The following is a 17,660-nucleotide window of genomic DNA, read 5'->3' on the forward strand; positions in this document are numbered from 1 at the left end:
TTCAATTACTATGAATGATTACATTTGAGTGATTACAAATAAGGAAAAACTTCTATTTGTAGTTAAACACCTTCAGATCGAACAGTACAATTTACTCTACATCAACGGTTAAGATGAAAACATATTTACAATTTGAGATTCTTAAAAGGAATTTACATGATCTTTAGGATTACAAAATAAAATCTTAACAGATTACATATATTTTAAGATTATTTTTTATATTTACCAAACTTGTCCTAATTTTCTTTAACTATTTTATTGGGCCACCAAGCCTTCAAGTAAATGAACTTCTCCATATGTTTCACGAATTAGACCAGTTCGAGTGGATTAAATAAGCCCCATTTAATCAATTGATTTCTATGAAAACTTTTTGTTCGTTAGTCACGGATTTTAATCCACAGCCTGTAAAAAATCTGCCTTCTTAAGTGAGTTACATCAATAGTCACATGGCTATGTTGCCGAAGTTGCACATGTACTTGGGGGTAAAAACGTGAGAAAGAGCTAGCGGCTAAAGCATGGAAGCATGTCATTACAAGAAGACATTTTGGAATAGGCCAACGATACTAATCCAAGTTTATTTAAGAAGGCAACAGATTTTCGGTTGAACTGATTATTTTGGTCTTTTGCTAAAAGTAGGTGTCTTTTGATCTGTTTTCCTACAGATCACTGTATCTATGTTGGAAAGGACAGTTAACATATTGTGGGAAAAGAAGGTATAGAGACAAACTCCAACTCTTGCCAAAAACTATATACATTTAAAAAAACAAAATCTTACAATCAGATAATGACAGCAGATACCTCTTACATATGATCAAATCTAAGAAACTATATCATGAAAATCAATGTCGGAGTCAGACAAATTCAATAATCAACTAACCGCCTTTAGCTACGGTATGATGATATTGGCGCCACATCCCGGTAAGCAAACCCCCTACCAGGCAAAATATTTGTCAATACCAAAGTCAATTGAGAGCAGAAAAATCCATGTTTCATTTCTTCTTTTTTGTTGGGATGGATTTTGAGAACATGGACAATTTCACTCCAAACAGTGCCTTGGGAGACTTCTTGTCTTTGGCATTGTCATTAGCATCTTCGGGTGCAACATTGTCGGATTGAAAGCATTCTTGTCGTTCACCATCATAGTTGGTATCTCTTAGTAGCCGTAGCAATTCCAATGCGCTTGCCTTCCCTTTTTCACTCCCATTAACGGATACATCGAAAAGGGCGGGGAATATATCACTCTCATCCTTCACTAAATGACAATATTCAACACATTGCGAGCACAACGAAAGGAGAATACCCAAGGCATGCTCTTGATCCTCGTGACTGTTGGTCTCCAGTAATATAGCAACAGAACCAATGCATCCAGGAGTTTGGGCGATAGAAGCCCTAGCCGCTTCGTTACTGCACAAATTTCGCAATACCACTATACAGTGCCTTGCGAGAGTGGTGTCTTGTAAGAATGGAGCCAATTTTGGGATGCACTCCAAACGCTCCAAATTGGAACAAACATCGGGGCTTGAGGACAGGTTGCGCAAAGTTTTAATGGCTCGTTCTTGGAAATCTGTGATATTCAAGTCAAGAATATTTAAAAGGGAAACAAGAGCACCAGATGCAGCAATCTTGGATTTACAACTGCTATGGCAAGACAATACTTCCATGGCATCGAGAACCTCTTGAGTTACTTCAGAGTCAAGGAACAATGATAGCAGACTATATGCATCTTCATTTAGGTATCTTATGCCATTTCTGCAAGAAGCTCACAAAGCAATGAAAAAAATAAGCCCCTCTATTCAAGTAAAGGATAGCAGAAACTAACAAATCATGCTTTAAAGGATCGAAAAGACATACAGTTCTTCAAAGAAAAACGAAAAAGGAAACACGCAAAATAATGACCTTTCACATGATAAAACATGATACAAGAACTGCTGCAACACATGCTAGAACATATTACCTGTTTTTGCGAAGAAAGGTCGATAACAACTGAAATCCAGCTCTCTGTGCTCTTACATCCTGTAAATAATGACCACTGCTCAAAAACTTAATGAGAGGCTCGATGAAGTTCTCGGGTGACAAAGAAAAACAAGATAGCTCATCACATTCCAAATGATTTTTCATATCTTCAACTATCTTATTTTGTGCTTCCCAATCAAGTTCAAGAAGGCTAGATAGAGACTCCAAATCCATCTTACTTATGTTGCTGGGAGATTGATATCGGCAAAGATCATCACTGTTCTGCTCTGGTACCAAACTTAAGCCATCTCCATTCTGTTTACTGGAAGTATAACTAGCATCTAAAGATCCTAGCGATATATTGCTGATGTCCACTGGAAAGCGCAGATCATTTATATAACTGCCAAAACTAGCTATGGAGGTGTAAGAAGTTTCCAACAAGTGAGACACATCAGGTTGGCTGCTTGGGTCCTGAATGGTGATCCCATATGCGAAACACCATTTTAATATTAGATCCTTCATGGTAGAATTTGGAGTAAATGACAGATGGGCCAGTTTCACTCCGGTTTTTGGGCACGAATCATTACCATCATCAAACCACTTCTGGATCCAAATCCTCTCAAATGTTTGTCCAGAAGCAATGATAACAGGATCATACATCAATCTTGAAGATATGGGGCATTTAAATTCGTCAGGAAGAGTGGCAATACTTGACTTATCAGCAAGAACATCATGTTGCTTATACTCCATATGAGATTCCGCATTAACCGAGTGAGTATGCATACAATTAGTACTAGGGTTGTTACTTGCAAACGCTCCTTCATTCCGATCAGTCTTGTCGTCTGTTTGCTCTTTGATAATAAGGTTCGAATACTTCCTCAGCAGATACAAAAGACATCTCAAGATATATTTCTTTTGTTGGTCAGAGTCACTGACTTTTTCCAGCAACTTCCTAATAGATCTCTTCTCCGTTAAGATGTCTTTTGAAGTCGTAAAATGAAGTTGTGATGCTGCAGTTTGAAGAGCTTTAATTTCAGCACAGTCCATTGAATCCGACTCTGCAACTCCCCTCAGGAGCAATTCTCTTACAACCTTCCCGATCTCTTCTTCAGATTTATCAGGGATAAAATTTGCAGCTCGTAGATCATCAATAATTTGAGAGATCTGCAATAATATTTCAATGTCAGCATGAACAAAGAACATGACCCTAACTAGCACCACAAAGAAGGGTGAATATAAGCTTAATAGGACAAGTGATTTGACAAACCTCGACCGCCAACATAACTGGAACCATGTTCTGAATTTGGCATAAACCTTGTTCCAACAAGTTTTTTGATTTTTGAAACCTTGAAACTAGGACATCCGTTGTTATTACCTGAAAGCAATTGCAGAGAACTATCAACCAAAAAGTATCAAGTTGACCAATCAAGAAGTTCAACTCTCTAGAAGACTATTTAGCATCAGATTGTCATAAAAAACTGGCCTTCCAAGAGCCAGGTCATAAACTCAAAGGGAAAAAAAAAACACACCAGATAGAGTTTACTGGATTCGCTGCAGTACTGGAGAAGCAACTTTGCTCTGTCAATTGCACTGATGAGTGAGCATAGTGCCGTTATTCCCGAAGTGCATCGAGGTCGAGCAGCTTCGATTTCTGGGAATATCCTCATAATCCTATCAACCAACTTCCTAAATTCAGTGCACATCACGTGATGCACCTACAAACATAGTGTCGGCGGTGCAATAAGTAAAACATACTCATATGAGATGAATATCAAACACCTTAAAAGCAAACATGGGTACAATGATATGATCCTCTATGTTTAAGCAAATATATGTTTTCTTACACAGTAACAATTAATCTGCACAGGCATAGATGAATTGTATAAGATCTATTTTCTAGCTATACTTTAACCCCAAAAATTCCATGTTGAATCAGAAAAAGAAAACCACACTCAGTAATTACTTGTACCTTAAAGGGACTGGGATGGCATGGAGTCTCCACTACTTGGGCAGCATCGATCCCCATTAAGAGATAGTATACTGATTAAAGAAACTGAACAAGAAGTAGTTAAACAGATCAGAAACTGCTTAAGATAATCATATATAGTTTTTCAAATATTAAACTGTAAAAGATGGAAAGGGGTTTTATTTCTTTCATTAGGATGTGAATTTTTTTTTTTAAGAGAAACTCACCTAGTGATGGAGAAAATGGAGCACTGATGAAGAGAAGCTTTTTTTCTTTTTCTTTTGGTTATTTGTATGTAGCCACACCAAATATACAGAAGTTGAACCACAACAAGAGGCAAATACGCTTTATTTAGGAAAATAACCACAACCAGATACTTGGCCTGTTGGCCACTTAAATTAAAGAGGTAAGCACTTCAGAGAAGATATCATTGCAGCCACCACAGAAACAGTGACTCACGCTTGAAAAACAGTCAGAACCAACTCTTAATTTTTTCAAACCAAAGATGAGCAAGGTGAAAAGGAAGCAGTAATTCAAAGAAAAGAAAAGAAAACTCCCAACACTCAAAGAACCATGTTAACAGCCATAGGTGAATATATTGTAAAAGAAGAATCTTGAAGGGGAGGACAATTCCACAAACGAGAACTCTTGTTATAACCCAACAAACGAAAGAGAGTCAAATTTAGCTTTAGAGCCCTCTTAGACCAGGCAAGCAAGAAAAATAAAAGAAACCTTTACATCAGGAAAGTAACAGTTGCCTGTGGGGAGAACAGGACATGGAAATGCTTATGAATGAATGAGAACTTACCCTAAAAGAAAGTTTCTTCCTTTTTTTTTTTTTTTTAGACTTTATGATCAAAGGAATCAACTACGTTCCCCCACCTATTTTTATTATAATTGCTTGTACTATTAAAATAACAATTTAATGTATAAATTTAAAAATGATCTATCAATTGTACAGATAGATGAAATTCATGAATAAAAAAATTTCGAATAGGGTTCTGGAAGAAGAATTGCATTTATGATAATCAAGATAAGGATAAAACAAAAACAAAATGGTCAAAGGGATCATTTTCTTCGGTCTCTAGACCAGGTTCTTCTTCCTCTGGTTAAGCTTTAAGACAACGTTTACGACAGTCACAGGACTGCTATAGCACTTGCCTATGATTCTGTGATGATTTTGTGACCGTTGATGCTTCATTGCATTGAATCAACGGCGATTAAGGTTTAAGTAGTAGTTCGTATATTGACCAATGATAGGCTGATGTATCCGTGTGCGGCCTACGCAGTCACTCTTGAATGGTAAAACGGCAAGTGGGAGCTTTGGCTTCAATAATTCAAAAAAGTCAACAAAGTTCAAAAGTAGATAAAAACTCCCAAAACTGTATATCTCAACTACTAATTTTATTCATGAGATTCAGATACCCAATTTTTTCTTTTTAAATACATAAAAATGAAATTGAACTACTAATTTATTTTTGGGTTAAATTCTACTATTAATTTTGTTGTGTTAAATTTTATTATTATCATATGTGTAATGTCATGTCAGTTTGTTATTTTCATATATAATTAAAAATCCACTTGATAGATTTACAACGGTCTTATGTATTAAGGCTGAAATTTCAAAGATAAAAAAGTATAAGGATTTAGAATGATTTAATTAAAAAATATGGATTGAATCTATAAGTTTACACATAATACAAGACTAGTGATTAAATTTAATCGAATAGATTTAGCTGCTACAATTAGGATCAAAATTAAAATTTTAAAATTTTAAAAATAAAGATACTAAATAAACAATTTTTATAAAATATAAAGATGTTTTTAGTTTTTTGTCAGAACCTATTTCAGTTAGGAAAGCTTAAAAAAGGGAAATTTTGATTTGATTCATGGGACCTAGTTGAAAGCCAAGCCAAGCCGGCGCGCACACAAAGGGAGATGTATTCTTCCCTATTTTTTTTTTCTTTTTAAATACAAAAAAGGTGAAAAAGCCCAATTCAGGCCCAGCAGAAGAAATTGACAGTGTCATCATCATGTGAGGAGCAGAATATAATTATGGCGCATGCTTTTTAAGCTCTCAAGGGTAGGATGTTTTTCTGATCATAATCGTGGAATGTATCAACTTTTATTTATGATGTAGTAACCGTCAGGGATTTAACCTTTATATGAAAAAAGAAAATTAGTATGTCATGTGAATTGGATGTTCAACAAATATTACGTGCATGCTGCTAGAATTAACAATTAATTACCATAACGAAAAATAAATAAAAATTGTTACTTTTCAACATCTCTTCTATTCCTTCACCAAATTTTAGCTATATTCCACTAAAATTTTCTTATTTATTTATACAATAAAAACTTTCACAATCTTTCAAATTTAAAAAATGACAAATTTTAATAATTTTCTATATGTTGTAGTTACATTCTTTTGTAATTATAAAGAATTGTAATTTTCTAGACGTGTTTAGTTGACAAAATACAATTATATTTTAATTCTCTATATTATATTTGGTAGTATAAATTGTAATAATTACATACTTACATAATTTATATTATTAAAAATATTAATTACTGTAAAAAATTATTAGTATGGTAAAAGTAATTTCTAACCAAGGAACAAAAATTAAAATTAAAATCAAATCGTCATATATATTATGTTAGTCTAAAAAAGTAGATGATAATACAATTACTAATAAAAATAGTAAGAAAAATAAACATTATATGCAATTTTATCTAATTGTTCTAATGCATATTTGTTGGGTTATTCCAACCTTAATATTTAACATATCATCATCGATCGAGTTCATCATCATCTGAATTTGAATCTACACCATTAAGATTACAAAGATCTCCTTCCTTTGTGTAGTTTTCGAAGTATATGGATAATTTCAATTCCACCTACGAAGTTATAGAATATACATCATGCTACTACGATCCACCTTTTTTATATTATATTAATGTGATGTTATTAAAATGAGAAATATTTTTTAAAATAAAAAATATTTTCTCAACCACATTCGAAGCCTTGATTGTGTCAAATTAAAGAGTTATCAAATTGTCTATAGTGCTTGTGTTTGACACCATTTTCTCAAATTGTGTCATACCACATTATATGATGTAAGAAAACACTTTCTATTTACATAGTTAGCATCCACCTTATAATATTTAGGTCCATAGTTCAAATAATTTGTTGCTTTAATTATAAAAACTTATATAAGCTTAATTTGAAAATGAATTTATACTAAGATATATCCCTTTTCATAATACATAAATTAAGTCAAAATAATAAATAATATTTAACCTTTATAAAAAAAGTTTTTATAAATTGTCCAAAACTTTCATAACACTTCTTATAAATAATATATTTTCCATTACTTTTAAAATTTATTTTTATAAACAAGGATAAAAAAAACTATAACTTTTTTTTTATAAATAAGTATACTATTTTTATAATATATAGCATGAACATATAAATAAGTTATGTTCATACTTGGTCATAAATTTTTATAAATAAATATATTATAAAACTTTATAACATGTAAATTAAATTTTATATTAAATTTTTTATCATAAAATTAATTTTTTTAAGATTTAAATAATATTTTTTATAATTTTATAAAATACACAAAATATTTTATAATATATTTTTTAGCATTTACAATATAACTTTTTTTGTCATAACTATCCCAAACATTCATTTATGTCATGTTTGTAATATACTTTTATAACCTGTATAACAACATTTCTTTAAAATTAGATTTAAGTATAAATTGCATGTGTAATTACTTCAATTCTCACCCTCCCCTAAGAATTGGAAAGTGTATTCGGGATGCTTCAATTACACTAAATTCGATGAGACCCACCAACTACAATAGTTATCCCAATATACCACAATTATGTAATTACAAATAATTACACTCAAATCTAAATTGTTAAGTGATTTTCCAAATGCTATCTAAAAGCATAAACTAAATATTTAAAGGAGAGGTATTTATTAAAAAAATAACAGAAAGTAAATTAAATAAATTATATTACATAAATCTCAAAACTATTATGTAAGTTTTGTAATACATAACGAAAAGAAAGAGAAAGAAATGAACTAAAGTTTTTTTTAAAAAAAATTGAAGGTTTTATAATAATTAATAAAATTTCATGTTAATGAAGTAATTGGAAAGAGAATTAGTCACTATTAAATATTAAAATTATCCTATCAATTCTAATAAAATCTGAAACTAGCCCTATTCATATTTTTAAATGATATTGAATAGTTTATTTAAAAGAAAATTCATTAATTTTTCTATAAATGAGAATATACAATTTAAAAAAAATTAAAAAATATTTATCGTAGACGGTGAAGGACAAATTTCATCAACACAACAAAAGTTTCAACTTTAGCATCAAATGAATATTATGACATGTTGAAATTGGCTTTGGCACAACTCAAACACGACATATTTGAAGTGATTCCAAGTGTTGGAAATATACTACTATAAAATGAAATAATTAGCATTGATCGAATAAATAAATTAAGCATAAATAAATAAAATAATCATTGTGCCGTGGAAGGACCACTGTCTTAAAAGTCAATCCGCACTGATAGGTGTAATCGTGAGTGGACATCGTCCCCCAAAGTTAACACAGTACTTCAATATTCATACACCCGAATAAATAAGATGGAACACAATTTGTATTGCTCTTCCCAAGAGTATTTGGAAAAGTAAGATGAAAACTAAACCTGAAAGCTTAGACGGAAATTTGACCGAAAAAAGGTTTTTGAAAAGAAAATAGGCAAGCTAAGAAAGACAGAAAAGAGATTGTTGTTTGCTTGTTGTTGTGGGAAAATGAAAAGAATGACTTGTTATTTATATTATTTTCTAAAAGGGCAAAATGGTAAAATAACAGTGTCAATTTCCAAAAATAACAAATAATTTTCCTTAACTGAAAATATTCTGCAACAGCCAGAAGATTTTCTGCAACTAAAAAAATATCTTGAAAAACAAAAAAAAATGATAAAAGGAACATAAATTTTATTAAAAAAGAAACATGTGCAATATGTGTCGTTGACCTGTTAACACAGACATGGACCGGGTGAGGCAGCGTTACACGCGTGTTAGGCCTTTAGTCCCAATTTACTCAATGAAGGTAAGAGGCAAGGTTATATTTAAATCCTCTTAGAAGCATTTTCTCAACCAACGGGGAATTACCTAGTTTGCATTACCAATATTCCTCCATTAATTCAAAAGAATTGGAAATTTTGTAAACATGAGAAAAGGTAAAACGTGAGAAGAGCAATAGTAGAATTAACCACTTAAGTACTAGTATCTTATGAATTTGAACTAGTACGTAGTGAAATGAGTGGTTCTTCTCTTTAGCAAGTGAACAAATCTTGAACTTGTTAAGATTGGGGTTAACTCATAACACACGACTAATTTCAGATCTAATTGATGTTCCACGATAGATCAACAAGTTTTAGCAATACACCTCGAGATGCTGGTAAGTGCTTTAGAAAGACTACCCAATGCCTTTCATAGAAGATGGCTAGTTCTTCGCACTTACGTTGGTGATTTCATCAAGTCTATCTCAATATAGATTTCCCAAATCAAGATTATGAAATCATTAAGATCATTTATTAAGTTTATCATCTCATATTTAAATTCAGTGAATTCATCAAGTTTGTCTCAATAAGACCACCTAAATTTTGGGATATGAACTCATTAAGAGTAATAAATTCAACCTCACATGTCAATGAATTCATAAAGCCCGTCTCAATAAGAACACCCAAACTCTGAGATATGAATTCATAAAAAGTAAGAACTCAACTTTATGTATGTACATCGTTTTTCATAGGGATAGGTAAAATGTACACTGTGAGTCTTTTCATGGTTTCATTTGACCACATTGAATTCCTCAACCATTGGGCTTAAGACCCATCCCTCTCGACAAATCAAGAACCATTTTCTTACTTAACCTTTTGGTTAGTGGATTAACTAGGTTCCTTTCAAACATCACGCACTCCAAAGCAAGTACTTCATTCTTTATTAAATGTCTCACAGATCCGTGTCTTATTCAAATATACCTTTTCTTACCATTGTAAGCTTGGCTCTTAGCAACGCAAATTGTGTCTTATGAGTCATATAATAGAGATACGGGAGGTGTCAGTTTTTCCCATAAAAGAATCTCTGCAAGTAGATTCCCATAAAATTGTGTCTATTTAGCAAACTTCCAAGAAATAGTTGTTCCACCCAAAGTAAAGACATACCCACGTGTAGAGCTAACTTCATCATTATTAGTTACCTAGTTTGCATCACAATATCCCTCTAGGATTGCAGGGTATTCGACAAATTCCAATTCCCAAAATAATGTACCTTTACGGTATTTAAGCAACCGCTTTAGAGCATTCTAATACTATTTGCTAGGATTATGAGTATATCCACTTAGTCTATAGACTGCATAAGCAATATCAAGTTGAGTTAGTTCATCAAGAACATAAGGATTCCAATAATTTTAGCATACTCTAATTGAGAAACATGATTTCCTTTATTCTTTATTAGTTGTATGCTAGAATCAAAAAGAGTCTTTACGGAGATTACATCAAAGCTATTAAACTTATTTAACACTTTCTTTATATAGTAAGATTAATTCAAAGCAAATCCCTCTTTAATTTAGTAACCTTAACCCTTAAGATTACATCTACCTCTCCTAAATTAATCATATCAAACTTGGTAGATAAGAAATTATGGGTTTTTTAATGGCTTCTATATTAGTGCTGAAAATTAACAATAAAACCAAAACTAAGAATAGTCTTATGAAATTTCTCATACCATTGTTTTGGATTAAGACCATACAAAGATTTTTCGAGTATGCAAACTTTATCTTCCATACTATGTGCCACAAATCCTGAAGGTTACTCTATGTATATCTCCTCGTCGAAATCACCATTCAAGAAAATTGTTTTCACATCCATCTAATGTGCTAATAAATTGTGAATGGAAGATAAAGTAAACAAAACAAGAATGGTTGAGACCTTAGTCACAAGAGAGTATGTATCAAAATAATCTACTCTAGATTTTCGAGCGAAACCTTTTACAACTAGTCTTATGTAATTGACCATGTGTATGTAACTCATGTGCTTTGATATAAGTGAAGGCTTATGCTCAAAAGATGGTCGAGCCCATGGCCAGTATGTTGAGTACATGACTTGTGTATGGCATGACTTTTGTAAAGAGTATGACTCTATGATTAAGTAAATTGTGAATTATCGGAACGATTCTTCTTGACATAATTGCAGTTACTCGAGCATAATTGTATATGTCCAATTGGTCCATCCGCTAGTTCAAAAAAAGCTCGATCGAACTGCATTTGAATTAGAAAAAAAAATTCTATGACTTTGGAAATAATCTAATTGAGTCGATTTATTCGATGTGGAATTAAATTTGACAGTCGTGATAATTGTTCAATTAGAAAATTTGATTAAATAATTTTCTTGAAAAATTAATTTAGAAAATCTTAGTGATTTTTAGAAAATTTAATTTTAATCAAGTAAAATTAAATTAATCAAATTAATTAAAATTAATATGATATTTTTGGAAATTAATTTTCAAGTCAAACAATTGGCTTAATGGGTAATTGAACTTAAAAATTGGACTTAGGATTGAAAATTGAGCTCGAGAATCCAAAACTATGATCGAGACCCAAAAGCTGATTGAACTGGGCTTGGTATATGAAACCAGGCCGACGATCTAACAGGAGGTTAGATTAGACCGATCGAGCTGTCACTAGGCCCAAACCGAACCGGCTCAGGTGCCATGAGGGTGCCATACCTATGATGGCACCACCAAACATGGTGGGTGGCCCTTCAGCAGTTGAGTAGTGTAGGAATCACACTCCTTCTGGGACTTTATCGGATAATTTAATTTTAGATTAACTATTTCAAAAATAATAATATTTTAATAAATTTAATATTTAATTTAATTTAATATTTATCCTAATAATATTTTATTAATTTAATATTAAAGTGATTATCTTAATATTAAATTTAATCTAATATTTATCTTGATAAGTATTACATTAATTTAATTTTAAAGTTATTAAGTTTAATCATAGTTGAACTCTCTAAACTCTCCCTTATATAAAGAGAGTCATGGGTCATTATTTCTCACACACTTGAATTTAAGAGAAAGTTGTAGAGAGAAAATTCTCTGAATAAATTATTTAAAAAATTTCTAGAGATATTTTTCATATTTATAACTTGACCTTAAAGTTCAGAAAATTTCAAAATTGTCTCACTGGTAATTTTGTGAAAAATTTTCTGATTCGAAACAAACCCACACTCGGAAAACGTGAACTTGAGGATAGCGAAAAAGACTACTAGGTCGAAGCGTTCATCCTAAACAAATCAAAAGGTACGATTTTGATTAAATGTTTATTACTTTAGATATCACAATCAAGTTCTTATTTTTGGAAAAGATTTAAAAAACTATGGTTTTACACTTAAGCTTATTTTCCGTTGCGTTTTCCAAGCCCATTTTCCTAACACAATAGACTCACTTATCAAGTCTAAATAGCTAATCTTAGTTACAAAGGAAGTAAGGAAATCAGATTCGAAACTAGTGACAATCCTTTGTCTTTTTCTCCTTCTAGGTTCAACATCACTATTAAGAACATCTTTATTATGTGTACTAGAGGAAGAAATATTCTCATCTAACTGTATATCAGTATTTATGCTATATTTCTTTAAAGGAAACACATTCTCAAAGAAAACATCATCTCTAGATTCACATATAGAATAATCATGCAAAGACATAAAGCTATAAGAACCACTATTTAGAGCATACCCAACAAATACAACATCAACATTTTTAGATCTAATAGTGCTCTTTTTAAAAGCAGGCAAGCTTACTTTTCCTAAGCACACCCACAGGCAAGCTTACTTTTCCTAAGCACACCCACACTTTCAAGTATTGAGATTAGGGGGCATAACCTTTCCACAATTCATATGGAGTACAGTCTAATTTTTCATGAGGAATTTTATTAAGAATATAGTTTGCAGAAAGTACGACCTCCCCTATATATTGTTAGGTAAACCAGAACTTAGTAGTAAATCATTCATCATTTCTTTTAAACTTCTGTTTTTCCTTTCATTTATGTCATTATGTTATGGGAAATAAGGAGCAGAAAACCCACATATAATGTCGTCTTTCTTACAGACTTCTTTAAGGAAATTAGTGTCATATTTTCCATTTCTATTGGATCTAAAATGTCTTATTCTCCTATCAAATTGGTTTTCTACTTTTGCTTTATAAAGAATAAAAGTTTTTTCAGCTTCATCTTTTGATCTTAGAAGATAAGCCTTTGTATATCTAGAGTAGTCATCTACAAAGGTGATATAGTAACCTTTTCATTCTTACTCTCTGTGTTTTTAAAGTCTACTAGATTAACATGAACTATATCTAAAAGTTCAATCTTCTTATCAATAAAAGTTTTTAAAGAAAGTCTAGTATGTTTGGCTTCAACAAAAATTTCACATTTATCAAAGCTATTATCATTTAGATTAAAGAGTATATTCATTTTTATGAGTTTTTTTAGAGAATGAACATTCACATGACTTAATCTAACATGCCACATATCAAGGGATTCAACAATATAAGTAGAAATGGTGCCTTTCTTATTATTAAGCATAGTCTCAATCATAAATAAACCTCCACTTAGGTAATATTTCCTAACATAATCTCAATTATGAGAAAGTGCAAGTTTATCTTTTTTAAACACTAATTCAATGTCCGCCTTATTCAACAATCCACCACTAATCAAATTTCTATGCAGGACAGGTATATAAAAAACATTATTCAATGCTAATTTTTCCATAAGTAAGTTTGAGTAAGATCATTCCTTTACCGAGTACTTTTGGACTGCTAGAATTACCCATGTGGACTTGTTCACCTTCAGCTACACTTTCAAACTCAGTGAACATTCCTTTGTTGGCGCAGAAGTGTTTGAAAGCGCCTGTGTCTACAACCTACTCGACATTATTCTCAACTAGGTTTACTTTCGAAACCAAAATGGCTATTATCTTATTTGGATTTTCAACTAGATGTGCTTATGGTTTGTTTTCACTTTGACGGTCCGAGTGTTGATAGCATTGGTATGCTTTGTGTCCAACTTTGCCACACACGTAGCAATTCACAGAGTTGTTGGATTTATCCTTTCCTAGTTTCTTAAAGTTGACAACCTTTTTGTTCTGCATTTTTTTCATTTTTCTTTGAATTTTTAATGCCTTTTAACCTGTTAAACTTGGGACTAGAACCAGATTCCAAAAGGTTAGCTTTTAAATGAAATTCACTTAAAGTAACTAAAGTATTATCTTTAAAACGATTGGCTTCCTCAATCTTCATGTGGGAAATCATTTCCTTCAAAGAAATGTCTCGTTTCTAATGCTTTAGGAGATTGCGGTGGTTGAGCTAAAACTTTGGCAACTTTTCAATTAGAACGTTTTCTTCAAGAATTTCACACATATTCATCCATTTAGCTAGGAGTCGGAAACTAACTTCTCGTAAGCATGTACTTGATTTATTATTGGCTTATCATCGGTCATCTGGAACTTGAAAAACTCTCCAATAACATACTTCTTGACCCTATCATCATCAGCTTCATACTTCTTCTCCAAGGTATCCTAAATGGACTTGGCTGATTTATTCTTGATAAACAGGCTGAAGAGGTTATCAGCCATATGACGTATTACTATTCTGTTGTCCTTGTCATACTTGGTTTTTGTTGTGACAACGATATCCGAGTCTCCAAAAATAGTAACAGAATCTCTAGCTTCTTTTATGACAGGTGGATTGAAGAGGACATAGTCAACTTCAAGATGCTCAAAAAATATAACCATCATTTGAGACCAACGTCGATAGTTCATTCCGTCAAGATGCTCGAGCTCGGAGAGATTAAGAATGTACTTTTTCATCATAATAGACATGTTTAAACAATAGTTGAATTTTGCTTCTAAATTGTTGGAAATATACTACCGTAAAATGAAATAGTTAGCACTGATAGGATAAATAAATTGAGTGTAAAATAAATAAAATAATTATTGTGTCGTGGAAGAACCATTGCCTTAAAATAAAATCCACCCTAATTGGTGTAATCGTGTAGTGGATGTTGCCCCCAAGATTAACATAGTACTTCAATATTCATACACCCGAATAAAGAAGGCGGAATACAAGTGGTATTACTTTTCTCACCAGTATTCAAAAAGTTTTTTAAAAGAAAACATGCAAGCTAACAAAGGCAGAGAAAAGATTGTTGTTTTCTTGTTGTAGAAAAATGAGAAGAATGACCTACTATTTATACTGTTTTTTGAATGTGCAAAATGATAAAATAGCAGTGTCAATTTCCAAAAACAATAGAGGATTGTTCTCAACCGCAAATGTTCTGAAACAACCAAAAGTTTTTCTACAACTAAAAAAATATCTTGAAAAATAAAAAAAAATATTTCTGATAAAAGGAACAAAACTTTTATTCAAAAAGAGTGTTAACACGGTCCAAGTCGGGCAGTAGTGGCATGTGCGTGTTGGGCCTTTATCCCCAATTTACTCAATGAAGGTAAGAGACAATGCTATATTTAAATCCCCTTAGAAGTAGTTTCTCAACCATTATGAAATTACCCACTTTGCATTACCAACACCAACCACTTAATACAATAAGAAAATCAACCTTGGATGGTCAAAAATAGAGGGCAAAAAATCGACAAAAGAACCGAGCATCCACTAAATTGAAAAGGACAATGACAAAACCATCCTAAAATCACTTGCAAAGGTAAGACTACATATATAAACAAGACTAAAAAAAGTGCTACAAGAGCACATAAAAATTTCTAAAAGTGAAGACTTATTAAATAATAAAAAAACAAAAAAAAACATATAAAACTTAAGACAACACGGGTTGAAACCGACTTGTAAAATTATTTATTATTCTGAAATACTCTCAAAACATAAACAAATTAAGAAACCAACAAAAAGTCTACTTTCTAAAAGAAACTACTGGTGGCCGGTGAAATTTCAACGACAACAAGCACTGTCATCTGTCCATATTTATCACAATTTGAAAAGACAATAAAAATACTCATAAAATAAATTTATAATTTAAAAAGAGACAAAGCACATAAAAAATACTTTTATATAATATAAAAGATATTAATTACAAGTATTGATATAAATAATTTAGGTCAATTCATACTTAACTAACATATCATATACTTTCCACATTCATATTTGTTACAATTTTTTAAGGAAAAAGGGTTAGGTTAAAATCAAATATATATATATTTAATTAAAAAAACATAAATAGCTATAAGAGGAGGAAGATTGATGCATTTAAAGTTTTAAAGTGTATTGCCTCAAACCTGAAAAAAATTGGTAGTTCGTGGAAGGGGCGGTCAAAAAAGCGGATTTTAGTTTTTAGAAAAATATCCTCTTATTTCACACCCAAATCATATTTATTTAATTTTTTACTTAATCCATCTTGACTACCGACAGTAATGAACATAAAATACGATGTTTGACTAAGTTGGCCGACTATTCTAACTCCAAATTTTGTTTCGATTTGGGAATCTTGCGGTAATTGCAATTTATATCACTTCTTATTTTTTTATTATTATAAAGATTTTCCACTCTTAAATCTTACAATTTAATGAACCCAAAGTTATGGCTGGACCTTCTATATTATAAATATATTAAAAAGTTATATTTTTATTTTAAAATTTTCGTTCAATTTTACAATTATAATTAAAAAAACAATATTTTAACCTACATTTTTTTTTGTAGTTTTTGTTAATTTAGTTATTTAACAGAAAAACTAAAATTTTTATATTTTAAATAAAATATCCTTAAAATGTGCAATTTTTTTTCAAAAGTTACAAAAATATGAAAAAAATAAAAACTCTTTAAAATTCAAAAGAATATATATATATTTAAAAAAGTCATCTAAAAAGTTCATAAAGTTATAAAATATAAGAAATTAAAAAAATGATATTTACTTCTTGAATATTAATAATATCACTCTAAAGTTTGAGTTATTCATTCAATACATATCAGAATTGGATATAAATAAGTATTTTGAAAATTGGATTGAACAAACATCTCAAACTTTGGAGATACCTTATTACAATTTGAACTTTTGGAAATTTTTATAATTTCATGCTTTTTTTTAATTTTAAATGAATTTTTATAAAAAATTATAATTTTTATGTACTTTTAAAAGAAGACCAAAGTAGTAAAATTAATAAATATTGAGGGCTAAAAGGTTATGACTAAATTTGCAAAGAAAGCAAATTTTAAAAAATATTAAAAGTTTTGGGCCAATTTCTAGTGTATTTATTGAAATAGGTCAATTTTGAAGAGAAACAGAAAACGCATGCTACAAGGCTCGCTCTTTGACTTTTTGATACATTAGCTTTTTTTTCTAGATAGCTATATGTTAGTGGCTTTGTCTGTAACACCTCTAACCCGAAACCGTTGTCGGAACAGGGTTACGGAGCATTACTAGAACTTACAGATTAAATAAACAGATATTCTACACCATGCAATATTCATGTCTAAAATCAATCATAAAGTCCCTTATATAAACCCTCGAAGTCCAAAACATGCATTAGAAACAAGTCAGGACTAAACTGGATACTCAAAAAAAATTTCACAAAATCTCAAAATTTTCCTTAGATGCAAGGGGTCACAAGCCCGTGTCGTCAGGC

The 17,660-nt window shown here is 31.1% G+C and overlaps 1 protein-coding gene across 2 annotated transcripts; it reads right to left on the reverse strand.

The window, feature by feature from the left end:
• Positions 1 to 735: 735 nt before the first annotated feature.
• On the reverse strand, positions 736 to 5,015 carry LOC107901313 (U-box domain-containing protein 5). 2 transcript variants are annotated; one of them, XM_016827271.2, is made up of 6 exons: positions 4,147 to 5,015; positions 3,923 to 4,006; positions 3,483 to 3,624; positions 3,221 to 3,328; positions 1,955 to 3,117; positions 736 to 1,749 (listed from the first exon to the last, which is right to left on the reverse strand). In XM_016827271.2, the coding sequence occupies exons 3-6, from the start codon at positions 3,618 to 3,620 to the stop codon at positions 990 to 992; spliced, it is 2,169 nt and encodes a 722-aa protein (XP_016682760.1). In that variant the 5' UTR covers positions 3,621 to 3,624; positions 3,923 to 4,006; positions 4,147 to 5,015; the 3' UTR covers positions 736 to 989. The 2 variants fall into 2 exon arrangements, with proteins under 2 accessions (XP_016682760.1, XP_016682751.2); XM_016827262.2 differs by having other exon boundaries at positions 3,483 to 3,668.
• Between the last annotated feature and the right edge of the window lie 12,645 nt (positions 5,016 to 17,660).

This window comes from Gossypium hirsutum, chromosome A11, assembly GCF_007990345.1.
Source record: "Gossypium hirsutum isolate 1008001.06 chromosome A11, Gossypium_hirsutum_v2.1, whole genome shotgun sequence".
Classification (NCBI taxonomy): domain Eukaryota; kingdom Viridiplantae; phylum Streptophyta; class Magnoliopsida; order Malvales; family Malvaceae; genus Gossypium; species Gossypium hirsutum.

Excerpts from the sequence above, each read along its gene's own strand:
- LOC107901313 (XM_016827262.2), bottom strand. The coding sequence starts at position 3,979 with ATGGGGATCGATGCTGCCCAAGTAGTGGAGACTCCATGCCATCCCAGT. Across the intron at positions 3,118-3,220 it reads CAGTTATGTTGGCGGTCGAG|ATCTCTCAAATTATTGATGA; the intron begins GTTTGTCAAATC and ends ATATTATTGCAG. Across the intron at positions 1,750-1,954 it reads ACCTTTCTTCGCAAAAACAG|AAATGGCATAAGATACCTAA; the intron begins GTAATATGTTCT and ends AGCTTCTTGCAG.